This window comes from Oncorhynchus gorbuscha, linkage group LG13, assembly GCF_021184085.1.
Source record: "Oncorhynchus gorbuscha isolate QuinsamMale2020 ecotype Even-year linkage group LG13, OgorEven_v1.0, whole genome shotgun sequence".
Lineage (NCBI taxonomy): Eukaryota > Metazoa > Chordata > Actinopteri > Salmoniformes > Salmonidae > Oncorhynchus > Oncorhynchus gorbuscha.
Genome location: NC_060185.1, coordinates 79,224,067 through 79,239,582, shown reverse-complemented (window position 1 = coordinate 79,239,582; position 15,516 = coordinate 79,224,067). Strand labels below are relative to the sequence as shown.

The 15,516-nt window shown below is 43.2% G+C and overlaps 1 protein-coding gene across 1 annotated transcript in view; it reads left to right on the top strand.

Annotated features, from left to right (window-relative positions):
* diaph2 (diaphanous-related formin 2) overlaps positions 1-15,516 on the top strand; it is a 732,655-nt gene that overhangs the window by 549,396 nt on the left and 167,743 nt on the right. Inside the window, 1 exon segment of the mRNA XM_046295877.1 lies at positions 3,862-3,986. Coding sequence (XP_046151833.1) covers positions 3,862-3,986 — 125 coding nt within the window.

The following is a 15,516-nucleotide window of genomic DNA, read 5'->3' as shown; positions in this document are numbered from 1 at the left end:
CAAATAAATCCTAGGCCACAATAACGGACCGCAATACAATAAACAATCACTCACAAACAAACATGGGGGAACAGAGGGTAAATAATGAACAAGTAATTGGGGGATTGAAACCAGGTGTGTAAGACAAGGACAAAACAAATGGAAAATGAAAAGTGGATCGGCGATGGCTAGAAGGCCGGTGACGTCGACAGCCGAATGCCGCCCGAACAAGGAGAGGGACCGACTTCGGTGAAAGTCGTTACACTTCCAATGCATCATTTTTTGGTGTAGAATTATGAATGTTGTAGCCTACCCTCCACAATGTATTGCTTACATAGCCTAGCCGTTAGAAGCATTGGGCTAGTAACAGAAAGGTTGCTTGTTCAAATCCCCTGGCCGACTAGGTGATAAATATGTCAATGTGCCCTTGAGCAAGGCACTTAAGCCTAATTGCTCCTGGTTTGCTGTCAATAATGGCTGATCCCTGGCTCTGACCCTACTCTACGAGGGTGTCTGCACACAAAACATCTAATTCACACTTGGACAAATGTAAGCACCCACCTAATTATCTTATCTTAATTTACCTCATTAACGGGTGCATGTAAAAAGTTACAATTTACTATGGATAGTGCGCATGCAGCTATTAAAAGAGGAACATGTCAACCTTTGTATAAATCCAACTTTTAACATTTCAAATTGCTTCAGTTTTAAATACTGCAATAGAAAACTGCACAATGTGTACATATGCTCTCTCCAGTCCCCAGACATTGTACTGTTAGGCGTCATCATATTGTTGTAAATGAGTCTTCTGCAGAATCTCAGTTGGATAGTCCCCTGTGTGTCAGTGCCATGGCTACTGAAGCCATTAAAGATCAGCTACCTCGGCTGTGTTATTAGCCAAGCACTGCTGTCATTCAGACCCAGTCTATCAGAGTTTCCCTGAGCCCTTGGCGAATGATGAACGGTTCCCAGGTATGAAGCATCTGTGTGTATCTAATCTATTCATCTCTACCCGTCTGTCTGCCCAACTCCTAGCTCTTCATTTTTCCCTGCTATCTGTGCTGTCTCAGATCACACTGACAACAGCTGGGTTGCTCTCTCGTAGGCCCTATCAGTGCTGGCGTGGGGATGTGTCCCCTAGTGTCCCCAGGAGGGAGACCTAACCCTCGGCTTTGTTGGCCTTGAATAGGGGCATAGCATATCCCCAGTCACCGGATCCCTCCAAGCACCACCAAAGACCTCACCCTCCCGCATCCTCTGCATTGTTGCTGCTGTGGCTAGATTGATTTGTGGCCCCGGTGTGTATGTGACTGTGTGTGTCTCTGTGTACTGTAAGTGCTTCGTCCCCTCTCTCACTCAACACTGTGATTGTTAGAAAATAAATATAAAACCAGACGGGAGCTGTGTAGTGTCTCTGTAAAGCATGGCTGCCCTGATGTCACTGAGACTACCCCTCTCTTGATAGCCTCCACACAGCTCATTGGATGGGTTGGGAAACATAAAGAGTGCTGGCAAACCCTGACATGCCCTCCCATCATGTATGACTCATGGCAATACATGTAGAAGATGCAATGAGAGACAGGGTTTTATTTAAGCAATAAGGCATAAGGTGGTGTGGTATATGGCCATCATATCAGGGCTAAGGGCTGTTCTCTGCACAACACAACGTGGAGTGCCTGGATACAGCCCTTAGCCATGGTACATTGGCCATATACCACAAACCCCAAAGGTGCCTTATTGCTATTATCATTTACATTTACATTTAAGGTGCCTTATTGCTATTATAAATTGGTTACCAACGTAATTAGGTGGCAGGTAGCCAAATGGTTAGAGCGTTGGGCCAGTAACCAAAAGGTTGCTGGATCGAATCCCCAAGCTGACAAGGTTGTCGTTCTGCCCCTGAGCAAGGCAATAAACCCACTGTTACCTGGCCACCATAGAAGGGGATGTTGATTATTGCAGCCCCCCCCCACACCGCTCTGATTCAGAGGGGTTGGGTTAAATGCGGAAGAGACATTTCAGTTGAATGCATTCAGTTGTACAACTGAAAGCTTTCCCTAATTAGAGCAGTGATATACGGTCTGATATACCACGGGTGTCAGCCAATCTCGAACCACCCAGTTTATAATGCAGAATATACAGTGGCATATAGGCTAGACAAGGTAAGGTAGGCTGAAAAAGCTATTGAATATGAAATGTGATGGGGGGACATTGTAAGACAGGTACATTGTGGAGATATGCTTTGAAGCAGGGTTTTATTATTGAAGATTAGAGTACGATACTGATAGGCGAGTTCAAAAAGCCATTGGAAATTAAACGTGGAGGCTTGATTTGAAATGTGAAAGTTTATCTAGATGGCATCGGAAGGCTTTGAACTAGTCAAGATGGAAGCATGTTCATTAAGGAAGTTACTTTTAACATCCTGGACTTTGATTTTCTTTTCCATTTTCCCGGCTGTGCACTCTGAGCTTTACCACAGCCCAATCCACTGTAACTCCATAGAAGTCAGATTGTTGAACTATTAGGCACTATTATTTAATACATTTTTTCAGTTTAGAGGAGGACTCTTGATAAATAGTAAACATCCTCTCACTGTCAACTGTGTTCATTTTCAGCAAACTTAACATGTGTAAATATTTGTATGAACATAACAAGATTCAACAACTGAGACATAAACTGAACAAGTCCCACATACATGTGACTAACAGAAATGGAATAATGTGTCCCTGAACAAAGGGGGGGGATCAAAATCAAAAGTAACAGTCAGTATCTGGTGTGGCCACCAGTTGCATTAAGTACTGCAGTGCATCTCCTCCTCATGGACTGCACCAGATTAGCCAGTTCTTGCTGTGAGATGTTTCCCCACGCTTCCACCAAGGGACCTGCAAGTTTCCTGACATGTCTGGGGGGAATGGCCCTAGCCCTCACCCTCCAATCCAACAGGTCCCTCATGCCTCCTTGCAGCATGCCCAAAGCACGTTCACGCAGATTAGCATGGACCCTGGGCATCTTTCGTTTGGTGTTTTTCAGGTGAAAAGGCCTCTTTAGTGTCCTAAATTTTTCAATACTGTTTCCTTAAGTTCCTACCGTTTGTAAGCTGTTAGTGTCTTAACGACCGTTCTACAAGTGCATGTTCATGAATTGTTTATGGTTCATTGAACATGCATGGGAAACAGTGTTTAAACCCTTTACAATGACAATCTGTGAAGTTATTTGTTTTTTTACGAATTATCTTTGAAAGACAGGGTCCTGAAAAAGGGACGTTTCTTTTTTTGCTGAGTTTAGAAGTCTGTCTGATAAGAAGCCTGAAGTTCTGTCTTCAGGTAATCTCTTGGTAGTATCTACTCTGTGACCCAGACAAAACAGGACTGACATCAGTCAGTGGCCGGAGCATTGACCCATATCTTTGCCTGTGACCAGTTCACGCACTGTGGAGTCGTAGTCAAGTTTGTTTGTATCAACAACACTAAAGCCCATACTCCAGGCCTTACATGACGCATGTTTCTACACTCCTGTCCTGCCTGATCCCTTAAGACACTCACAAGTCTTTGAAGTCCCCTCTTGAAAGGGTTGATCTGAATAGTAAGAGTCCAAAGGAACTTTGTATACAGTCGTTACAGACTGATTAACGAGCCCCTGCCCCAATATCAAACACACACACTCGCCTTCCAGGCCACACAGATTGTAGTGCTGAGACAAGACCAAGATTATGGAGTGATCAAATCCTAACCTCAGCCTAACCTCATCAAACAAAACTGATTGGAACAATCTATATCAAAGAGATGTTCATATTTAGAGAGATTCAGTTCATATGCAGTGTAGGGAAAATTATTTTTATGTGTATTGTTTATTAATATTAATGACGTCTCCATCTTTCTCCAGTTTCTGCCGAGATCCTGAAGAGCAGTCTCAGCACCATGGAGCGACACATCCAGAGGCTAGAAAATGACATTGAGAACTTCCCCAAGACGGACGACGAAAAGGATAAGTTTGTGGAAAAATTGTCCATATCCTTTTCATGCTTTTTATTGATTTCTCACATTGTCTTAATTGAACGTATCGCTGATGTAGAAAGTAGACATGTTTTGGACATTTGGCGCTTGTGGATTGTCCAAAGAGACTGTGCTGTTGCGTTCTCCTGAGCAGGAAAGAGTAGTTAACGGCCATAAGTGTGGCTTGTGGCACCCGTGGGCTTAAAGGAATGGATATGGCTGCCTTCCCACTAGTGAGATGTTTATCAGATCTCCTCCTCCTCTACCCAACGTTCCCCAGAGAGAGTTCAGGCCTTGAGCTATTTTTACCGCTGATCCACCACTGCCTCCCCTCGGGGTCTCTAATGAGGGCTCGTTCCCCCATGCAGACTTATCACCCACCTCCTGATTTCATCTCCCAACCAGCCACAGGCCTCTCCACATAGGCTTTCTGTTTCTGTAGACTATCACCTTTTGCGGCTCTTCTCTCGTTTTGATAACAGAGTGCTTTCACTTAAACTCAAGCGGTTCAGCTCTCGAATCAAATTAGTGATGCCTGAGCACTTCTCAGACTCCATTTTAAGGAGGAAGGTGCCTTGGCAGAATAGGTTTGTCTAGTAATCTGGCCCCTGCAGTACATACACTACAGTGTATAGAGTCTCATTGGTTGAAACCAACTCAGATGTCAATAGCTAGGGGCTATGATATCTCCTATCAATATATGTGTATTAAAACAGACAGCATTCCTCTGTTTTTTTTGTTGAATCTTTATTTATCTAGGCAAGTCAGTTAAGAACAAATTCTTATTTACAATGACGGCCTACCGGGGAACAGTGGGTTAACTGCCTTGTTCAGGGGCAGAACTACAGATTTTTACCTTGACGCTCTAACCACTAGGCTACCTGTCTCTAGGTGTGAGTTACCACATTTATTAAGGGAAAGCAAACTCATTCAAGGGTAATTCATCAATTCAGGAGACATTCCATATGTTCAACACTCACACTTGCATGTGACATGTTCCGGAACGTTAGCTGTTACTAAGTATTTTTTAAACCTCCCGCTTTGGACTGAATGTGTCAATGTGTAGTTCATACGTGCATAATCTATGACCAGGTTTACTTTCTAGCCTAAATTAGCCAGCAAATCCTTAGTTTGAAAGCAACTGTTGTACTGGAAGCTGTACTGGCCCTCACATGGGCCAGCCCCCTAAAAATTTGACCATGAGCTTCAGCCCCTTGCTATATGTCTGACAGCTTGCAAGGTGCACATGATGCACCCATACCACACCAGAGCAGAGAGAGAGAGAGCAAAGTGGTGCACATTTCTGCACAAGTTTCAGGGACCCCTTGAGGGCTACTTTCAAAACTACTGGCAAAAAAGTACACACAATTTCCAGAGAATCCCTTTAAAAAACGTATTTAACCTTAATTTGAGCTTTTTGTTTTGCAATTTTTGGGGGGAACTTTTAGCTGACATAAGAGTAATAGCTGCCTAACACATCAGAAATCTGCTCCTAGTCAAATATTGGCACTTAATCTGTGTACATTTTATATCTTTAAAAATAGAGGTTTCGGCAAAAACCTCCCCTGCAGCTCTGAACCAAGACAGGGAGGAAAAGGGCCCCACGGAGGATGTCCGTGGAAATGGAGAACTGCATATATACTGGAGTAGTGCTCCCCTTCACTGTCTGAATCGTGTCCCCAGAGAGTGAGAGGGAGAGAAGCTGCCTGGCCGTGAATGGAAACGCCCCACTTCCCCATCTCATCTGATCTGGCATCAGAGCCGAAATGGAGCCTCAGTCGTATTTGGCCGAACCAATTTTAGTTACTGCCTCATTGTGAAAAAAGCAAAGAGAGGAAAACATTTTTAAATGGTTTTCTTACCTACATTTTGTAGCCTTCCAACCTCCTTCCACTCTGTGTTCATCCAGGTTAAGGGTGACACAGCTGCACTCGCTCCACAGCTGCACTCCCGTGACAGAGTAGGCATTCTTACCTTACTAAAGAAAGCCAGAAAGCTGTTTTACTGTCCCTTTATGGCGCCCGCGATCGATGAGGGGAGTCGAGGTGATTCAAGTGGTAAGGTGGAGAGCGTATTTGTGTCTATCAGAACTCTCTCATGCTGTCTGTGTCTGTCTCTCCCCGTTAGTAATCAGCTCTCTCTGTGTCTCTGTCTCTCCCCGTCTGCAATCACCTCTCTCTGTGTCTCTGTCTCTCCCTGTTAGCAATCACCTCTCTCTGTGTACGTCTCTCCCCGTTAGTAATCAGCTCTCTCTGTGTCTCTGTCTCTCCCCGTTAGTAATCAGCTCTCTCTGTGTCTCTGTCTCTCCCTGTTAGCAATCACCTCTCTCTGTGCCTGTCTCTCCCCGTCAGCAATCACCTCTCTCTGTGTCTCTGTCTCTCCCTGTTAGCAATCACCTCTCTCTGTGTACGTCTCTCCCCGTTAGTAATCAGCTCTCTCTGTGTCTCTGTCTCTCCCGTTAGTAATCAGCTCTCTCTGTGTATGTCTCTCCCCGTTAGTAATCACCTCTCTCTGTACCTGTCTCTCCCCATTAGCAATCACCTCTCTCTGTGTATGTCTCTCCCCGTCAGCAATCACCCCTCTCTGTGTATGTCTCTCCCCGTTAGTAATCACCTCTCTCTGTACCAATCACCTCAATCACCTCTCTCTGTGTATGTCTCTCCCCGTCAGCAATCACCTCTCTCTGTGTATGTCTCTCCCCGTTAGTAATCAGCTCTCTCTGTGTCTCTGTCTCTCCCCGTTAGCAATCACCGCTCTCTGTGTATGTCTCTCCCCGTCAGCAATCACCTCTCTCTGTGTATGTCTCTCCCCGTTAGCAATCACCTCTCTCTGTGCCTGTCTCTCCCCGTCAGCAATCACCTCTCTCTGTGTATGTCTCTCCCCGTTAGCAATCACCTCTCTCTGTGTAGGTCTCTCCCCGTTAGCAATCACCTCTCTCTGTGTATGTCTCTCCCCGTTAGTAATCAGCTCTCTCTGTGCCTGTCTCTCCCCATCAGCAATCACCTCTCTCTGTGTCTCTGTCTCTCCCTGTTAGCAATCACCTCTCTCTGTGTATGTCTCTCCCCGTTAGTAATCACCTCTCCCTGTGTCTCTGTCTCTCCCTGTTAGCAATCACCTCTCTCTGTGTATATCTCCTCCGTCAGCAATCACCTCTCTCTGTGCCTGTCTCTCCCCGTCAGCAATTCTCTCTCTCTCTGTGTCTCTGTCTCTCCCAGTTAGCAATCACCTCTCTCTGTGCCTCTGTCTCTCCCTGTCAGCAATCACCTCTCTCTGTCTCTGTTTCTCCCTGTCAGCAATCTCCTCTCTCTGTGTCTTTGTCTCTCCTCATTAGCAATCACCTCTGCTGTGTCTCGGTCTCTCCTCATTAGCAATCACCTCTCTCTGTGTCTCTGTCTCTCCCTGTTTTGCACTCACTTCTCTCATGCTGTCTGTGTCTCTCTCCTCGTTAGTAAACACCTCTTTCTGTGTCTCTGTCTCTCACTGTTAGCAATCACCTCTCTCTCTCTGTCTCTGTCTCTCCCCATCAGCAATCACCTCTCTCTGTATCTCTGTCTCTCCCCATCAGCAATCACCTCTCTCTGTGTCTCTGTCTCTCCCCATCAGCAATCACCTCTCTCTGTGTCTCTGTCTCTCCCCGTTAGCAATCACCTCTCTTTCTCTCACTCACTAGAGTGGGTTTGGCCTGCGTGTGACCTTTTTCTTGGTAATGAAGTAATGCTAGTCAAAATAACAAGGTGTTTGGTAAACATGGCTCTTCTGTGACCCTGTTCGAATCAATTCACATGATTAGGCATCAAGGGTAATTCGCAAGTTTTCGAAATAAAATATGCTGTGTGTTGGGACTTGAATTTCTTTGTACTGTAGCATCCACTCTGAACACACTTCTCCAGATGTGTTGAATGATTCACGCCCCTTCCGCTTTTCCCGTACCATTCGTGCTTCTACAGCTGCATTGCTTGCTGTTTTGGGTTTTAGGCAGGGTTTCTTTATAAGCACTTTTGGCTTTATGAATACATTTGATTGATTGATGATGTTGAACTGTGAAAGGATGTAAGTTGGTTTTGCCTTGAATCAACCTATCTTCTTTTCTCTATGAACCTTAACATGACCAGTAGCATTGTGAAAAGCTTTCACAAGCAGAACATTATTTTCCTGTGCTCTTTTGATTATGATTTATGATTTAGCGACAGCGAGTCTTCCTTGGGTCCGACACATAACGAAGAAGACATTACAGACAAGAACACTTGACAATTTACATACATTTTAAACATTAACATAGACATTACAGACATAGTGTATATAATATTAGAGACACACACAAAACAGTACAACTAAATAATAATAATGTGTGGTGTGTAGAGTGTGTGTGTGCGTGCGTGCATGTATCAGAACTATAGTTGTGCCCAAAGGTAACAGAGGGAAGTGAAAATATATTAGATAAAGAGATGAAAGAGACAATGCTTGATTTTCCCAGGTTTTTAGTGCTATATTTTATTTTGCCTTTGGCTTAGATAACCATAATCGGTGTAACACAGTTTAGGGTGTGTGAAACTGACAGTTTGAAATATTCCCTGCCATATGTTTTTGGTTTGACATTTCCTTTTGTAAAGATAAGTCTGACATACCTTTTTAAACTTCCTACTGGGATTAAAGGATGCTGATGCCTGGAAACATGACAGATGAAACAACAACAACAAAAGCAGCAGCTAAAGTCATGCATTTGATGGTTGAGCAACCCTGTAAAAAGTTTTCACTGTAGAGCACATTGATGTATGAGGAAGTGTGTGTGTGTGTGTGTGTGTGTGTGTGTGTGTGTGTGTGTGTGTGTGTGTGTGTGTGTGTGTGTGTGTGTGTGTGTGTGTGTGTGTGTGTGTGTGTGTGTGTGTGTGTGTGTGTGTGTGTGTGTGTGTGTGTGTGTGTGTGTGTGTGTGTGTGCGTGCGAGTGAGCAGTGAATGGTAAACACAGTGTACAGCAGTACTTAGTTCTGTTTAAATTAAGAGAACACCATCAGGTTTCGGGTTCTGCTACAATCCCCCAAAGCGGCTGGCCTTGTTTTGATATCTACACTGGAGCGTTTCTGATGCCTCCCTTATTATAGGGGCAATCTGGGATCCAAACAACAACACATTGGGTATTGTGTGTGTTTGACAGAGTCTCTTTGGCCTTTTTTTGAAGACTTGCAGGTGTTGCCTAGTCTTGCTTACACCAGTCTCTCTACGTCCTTGATGCACAGCTCACTGTGTAGTCACGTGGGTTGCACGTCAGCCAGACTATTTGTTTCCTAGGTAGGTTTTAAAAGGTAACAATAAATGTCTTAAAACAACACAACTTTTATTACCTCTTCAGGTTTTTATAATGAATACAATTATGTTAAATGTTTCTAATTAATTGAAGATGGCTTGGTGATGCCTTTTATGAGCTAGAACTCAATTCGACTTCTTGCAATTTCAATTAGAATGTCTATATATGTAGTGCCTTCGGAAAGTATTCAGACCCCTTGATTTTTTTCACGTTACAGCCTTATTCTAAAATGGATTCACTTTTTTTTTTACTCAACAATCAACACACAATATCCCACAATGACAAAGCTAAAACATTTTTTTCAACATTTTTTTTAAACTGTATTAAAAAAATAAAAAACAGAAATGAGCTCAGGTTTCCATTGATCATCCTTGATGTTTCTACAACTTGATTGGAGTCCACCTGTGATAAATTAAATTGATTGGACATGATTTGGAAAGGCACACAACAATCTATATAAGGTCCCACAGTTGGCAGTGCATGTCAGAGGAAAAACCAAGCCATGAGGTCGAAGGAATTGTCTGTAGAGCTCCAAGACAGGATTGTGTTGAAGCAGAGATCTGGGAAAGGGTACCAGAAAATGTCTGCGGCATTGAAGGTTCCCAAGAGCACAGTGGTCGTCCATCATTCTTAAATAGAAGAAGTTTGGAATCACCAAGACTGTTCCGAGAGCTGGCAGCCCGGCCAAACTGAACAATCAGGGGAGAAGCTCCAGAGTTCCTTTGTGGCGATGGGGGAACCTTCCAGAAGGACAACCATCTCTGCAGCACTCCACCAATCAGGCCTTTATGGTAGAGTGGCCAGACGGACACCACTCCTCAGTAAAAGGTACCAGACAGCCCACTTGGAGTTTGCCAAAAGACTGACCATGAGAAACAAGATTCTCTGGTCTGATGAAACCAAGATTGAACTATTTTAATGCCAAGCATCATATCTGGAGGGAACCTGGCACCATCCATCCAGGGCATGGTGGTGGCAGCATTATGCTGTGGGGATGTTTTTCAGAGGTAGGGACTTGGAGACTAATCATGATCGAGGCAAAGATGAACAAAGCAAAGGACAGAGATCCTTGATGAAAACCTGCTCCAGAGCACTGAGGACCTCAGACTGGGGCGAAGGGTCACCTTCCAACAGGACAGCAACCCTGAGCACACGGCCAATACATCGCAGAAGTGGCTTCGGGACAAGTCTCTGAATATCCTTGAGTGGCTCAGCAATGGTCCCGGAGTTGAACCCGATCGAACATCTCTGGAGAGACCTGAAAATAGCTGTGCAGCAATGCTCCCCATCCAACCTGACAGAGCTTGAGAGGATCTGCAGAAAAGAATGTGAGAAACTCCCCAAATACAGGTGTGCCAAGCTTGTAGCGTCATACCCAAGAAGACTTGAGGCTGTAATTTCTGCCAAAGGTGCTTAAACAAAGTACTGAGTAAAGGGTCTGAATACTTATGTAAATGTGGTATTTATTCATTTTCTATGAGCAAAAATAAAATAAAAACGGTTTTTGCATAGTCAAAATGGATTATTGAGTGTAGGTTGATGAGAATAAGGCTATAACCTAACAAAATGCGGAAGAAGTCAAGGGGTCTCAATACTTTCGGAAGGCATAATGAATAAATTAATTCACTTGCCGGAGTCAGCTTTCAAACTGCTACATTTACCAGTTCATATCTACAGTCGTTATCTACTAAAGAAGACAGCCTGAATCCATTCCTTATACTTGTTGGCATCACAAACAGCCCAGAAGAGGTACTTCATTTAGCTTTATTGAAACATTTTTCTCCTTCCATTACTGTAATGTATGCAAATGACTGAATAGGGTGTTTGTTCAGCAGTTTAGTGATCTCTATCTATCAGATTTAGGAGAGCCCACTAAGGCTGGGAATAGAGGCATTGGCCCCTGGGGGCCCCTAATTCACTGGAGGGGCTTGGGTGATCCCAGACTCCAGTACAGATCTATGACTGGTGGATATGACAAAATAGGACCCTGGGGAAGGGACAGCCTATAGGGACTGTGGATAGCGTGGATACTGGCCTGTTAATGGGAGATAGGTGGGTCGCCGGGACGATGAGATGCCAGACCGAGCGTTGATGGATAGGCGGCCCCTGTCTTAATAGATCTCCCGCCGCAGTACTCGACTCAATAATTCAAATTTATTTTTATTTTATTTTTTACCTTTAGAATTAATTAATGTATTACCTCCCTCATATTATACCTACAACCATGTATTGGAGGGATGCAACTGCAAAAATAAAGTCTAGAACTCAATTAGAGGGATGCAGCAACATTATTTCACAAAAAAATCCATAATTTGATGTTTTGTTGATGGTGGTGGACAATGCTGTCTCAGGCTCCAGAATCTCAAATGGGTTGAGATCTGGTGACTGAGATGGCCAAGGCATATGATTTACATAATTTTTATGCTTATCAAACCATTCAGTGACCAATCGTGCCTTGATGATGATGGCATTGTCATCCTATGGGAGCTTAGCCATGGTAGCGAAAATAATGTCCTGCCCAGCATTTTATACATGACCCTAAGCATGATGGGATGTTAATTACTTAATTACATCAGGAACCAGACTTGTGTGGAAGCACCTGCTTTCTATATAAACTGAACAAAAATATAAACGCAACATGCTAAAAATTTCTAAGATCTTACTGAGGTACAGTACAGTTCATGTATAGAAATCTGTCAATTGAAATAATCATTTGGCCCTAATCTATGGATTTCACATGACTGGGAATACATATATGCATCTGTTTGGTCACATATACACTACTGATCAACATTTTTAGAACACCTACTCATTCAAGGACTTTTCTTTATTTTTACATATTGTAGAATAATAGTGAAGACATCAAAACTATGAAATAACACATGGAATCATGTAGTAGCCAAAGAAGTGTTAAACAAATCAAAATAGATTCAAATATCCACCCTTTATCTTGATGACATCTTTGCACATTCTTGGCATTCTCTCAACCAGCTTCACCTGAAATGCTTTTCAGACAGTCTTGATGGAGTTCCCACATATTCTGAGCACTTGTTGGCTGCTTTCCCTTCACTCTGCGGTCCAACTCATCCCAAACCATCTCAATTTGGTTTCACGTTGTGGGATTGTGTAGGTCAGGTCATCTGATGCAGCACTCTATCACTCTCCTTCTTGGTCAAATAGCCTTTACACAGCTTGGAGGTGTGTTGGGTCACTGTCCTGTTGAAAAACAATTGATAGTCCCACTAAACCCAAACCAGATGGGATGGCGTATCGCTGCAGGAATCTGTGGTAGCCATGCTGGTTAACCTCTAGCGAGGAGCAATCCCGTATCCGGGAGCGTAATCATTGCCTCAAGCTCATTACCATAATGCCATGTTTCCTATTCATGAAATCCGCAAATTAAATGAAATAAATATATTCAAACACAAGTTTAGCCTTTTGTTAACAACACTGTCATCTCAGATGTTCAAAATATGCTTTTCAACCAAAGCTACACAAGCATTTGTGTAAGAGTATTGATAGCCTAGCATAGCATTAAGCCTAGCATTCAGCAGGCAACATTTTCACAAAAACAAGAAAAGCATTCAAATAAAATAATTTACCTTTGAAGAACTTCGGATGTTTTCAATGACGAGACTCTTAGTTAGATAGCAAATGTTCATTTTTTCCAAAAAGATATAGCTCCGAAATAGCTCTGTTTTGTTCATCACGTTTGGCTAAGAAAAAGACCGGAAAATGCAGTCACTTACAACGCCAAACTTTTTTCAAAATGAACTCCATAATATCGACAGAGACATGGCAAACGTTGTTTGGAATCAATCCTCAAGGTGTTTTTCACATATCTATTCGATAATCTATCAGTGGTGGCAGTTGGCTTCTCATCAGAAGCAAACGGAAAAATACTGCAGCTGGAGATTACGCAATAATTGCGACGGAGGACACCAAGCGACCACCTGGTAGATGTAGTCTCTTATGGTCAATCTTCCAATGATATGCCTACAAATACGTCACAATGCTGTCGACACCTTGGGGAAGCAACAGAAAGCCTAAGCTCATTTGTGGCCCATTCACAGCCATATAAGGAGTCATTGGCATGAGGCGGTTTAAAAAAATGCAGCACTTCCTGATTGGATTTTTATCTGTTTTTTTTTCTGTAACATCAGTTCTGTGGCACTCACAGACAATATCTTTGCAGTTTTGGAAAGGTCAGTGTTTTCTTTCCAAAGCTGTCAATTATATGCATAGTCGAGCATCTTTTCGTGACAAAATATCTTGTTTAAAACGGGAACGTTTTTCATCCAAAAATTAAAATAGTGCCCCCTATATCCAAGAAGTTAAGTGTGCCTTGAATTCTAAATAAATCACAGGCAATATCACCAGCAAAGCACCCCCACACCATCACACCTCCTCCTCCATGCTTTACGGTGGGAAATACACATGCAGAGTTCATCCGTTCACCCACACCACATCTCACTAAGACTCGGCAGTTGGAACCAAAAGTCTCCAATTTGAACTCCAGACCAGAGGACAACTTTCCACCGGTCTAATGTCCATTGCCTGTGCTTCATGGCCCAAGCAAGTCTCTTCTTATTATTGGTGTCCTTTAGCAGTGGTTTCTTTGCTGCAATTTTCCCATGAAGGCCTGATTCACACAGTCTCCTCTGAACAGTTGATGTTGAGATGTCTGTTACTTGAACTCTGTAAAGCATTTATTTGGGTTGCAATTGCTGGGGCTGGTAACTCTAATAAACTTATCCTCTGCTCCAGAGGTAACTTTAGGTCTCCCTTTCCTTTGGCGGTCCTCATGAGAGCCAGTTTCATCATATTGCTTGATGGTTTTTGCGACTGCACTTGAAGAAACTTTCAAAGTTCTTGAAATGTTCCGTATTGACTGACATTAAGTAATGATGGACTGTTGTTTTTCTTTGCTTACTTTCTTTCGCTGTTCTTGCCATAATATGAACTTATCCCTATTTGGTAAAAGACTATCTTCTGTATACCCTCCCTACCTTGTCACAATACAACTGATTGGCTCAAACACATTAAGAAGGAAAGACATTCTACAAATGAACTTAAGAAGGCACACCTGTTAATTGAAATGCATTCCAGGTGACTACCTCATGAAGCTGGTTTAGAGGGTGCCAGGAGTGTGCAAAGCTGTCATCAAGACAAAGGGGGGCTATTTAAAGAATCTCAAATATAAAATATATTTAGATATAACACTTTTTTGGGTAGTACATGATTCGATATGTGTTATTTCATAGTTTTGATGTCTTCACTATTACTCTACAATGTATAACATATTAAAAATAAAGAAAAACCCTTGTTGTTCTAAAACTTTTGACTGGTAGTGTACCTTAAAATAAAAATATAGAGGTGTGGATCAGAAAATCAGTCAGTATCTGGTGTGACCACCATTTGCCTCATGCGGTGCGACACTTCGCATGGAGTTGGTCAGGCTTTTGATTGTGACCTGTGGAATGTTGTCCCACTCCTCTTCAATGGCTGTGCAAAGTTGCTGGATATTGGCAGAAACTGCAACATACTGTCGTACACGCCAATCCAGAACAGAACATGCTCATTGGGTGACATGTCTGGTGAGTACGCAGGCCATGGAAGAACTGGGACATTTTCAGCTTCCAGAAATTGTGTGCAGATCCTTGCGACATGGGGCTGTGCATTGTCATGCTGAAACGTGGTGATGGCGGCAGATGAAGGGAAAGACAATGGACCTCAGGATCTCATTCAAATTTACATAGATACAGTAAAATGGCAATTTCATTGCCACCATGGGGCTCTCTGTTCACAACGTTGACATCAGCAAACTGCTCGCCCACACACCACCATACAGATTGTGTGACTGTGTAACGTTAACTCAGTAACCCCCGACAGACTCAGCCCACACACACACTTACACACACAAACACAGATTCTCGCTCCCCTGGCCCCAGGGCTACACCGTCATACCACCCACATGACTTGTGCATTGACAGATGCATTTACGCAGGTAGCACTCTTTGTTGTTCAGCAGCGTGTCAGTATGAAAGGACGTTATATGTTTGTTTGGGGGGGGGGGGGCTAACATCCAGTACTGCAATCAGGCCTAGGACTCAGGACTTTACCACTTCAAACCAAGAGAACCACTAAAAGTATTGTAATGGAGTAATTCAGTTAAATTCAATGCCAAATGAGTCTTTGGGTTTTTAGACAACACCAGTGGTCATTCTGTATTATTAACAGTTG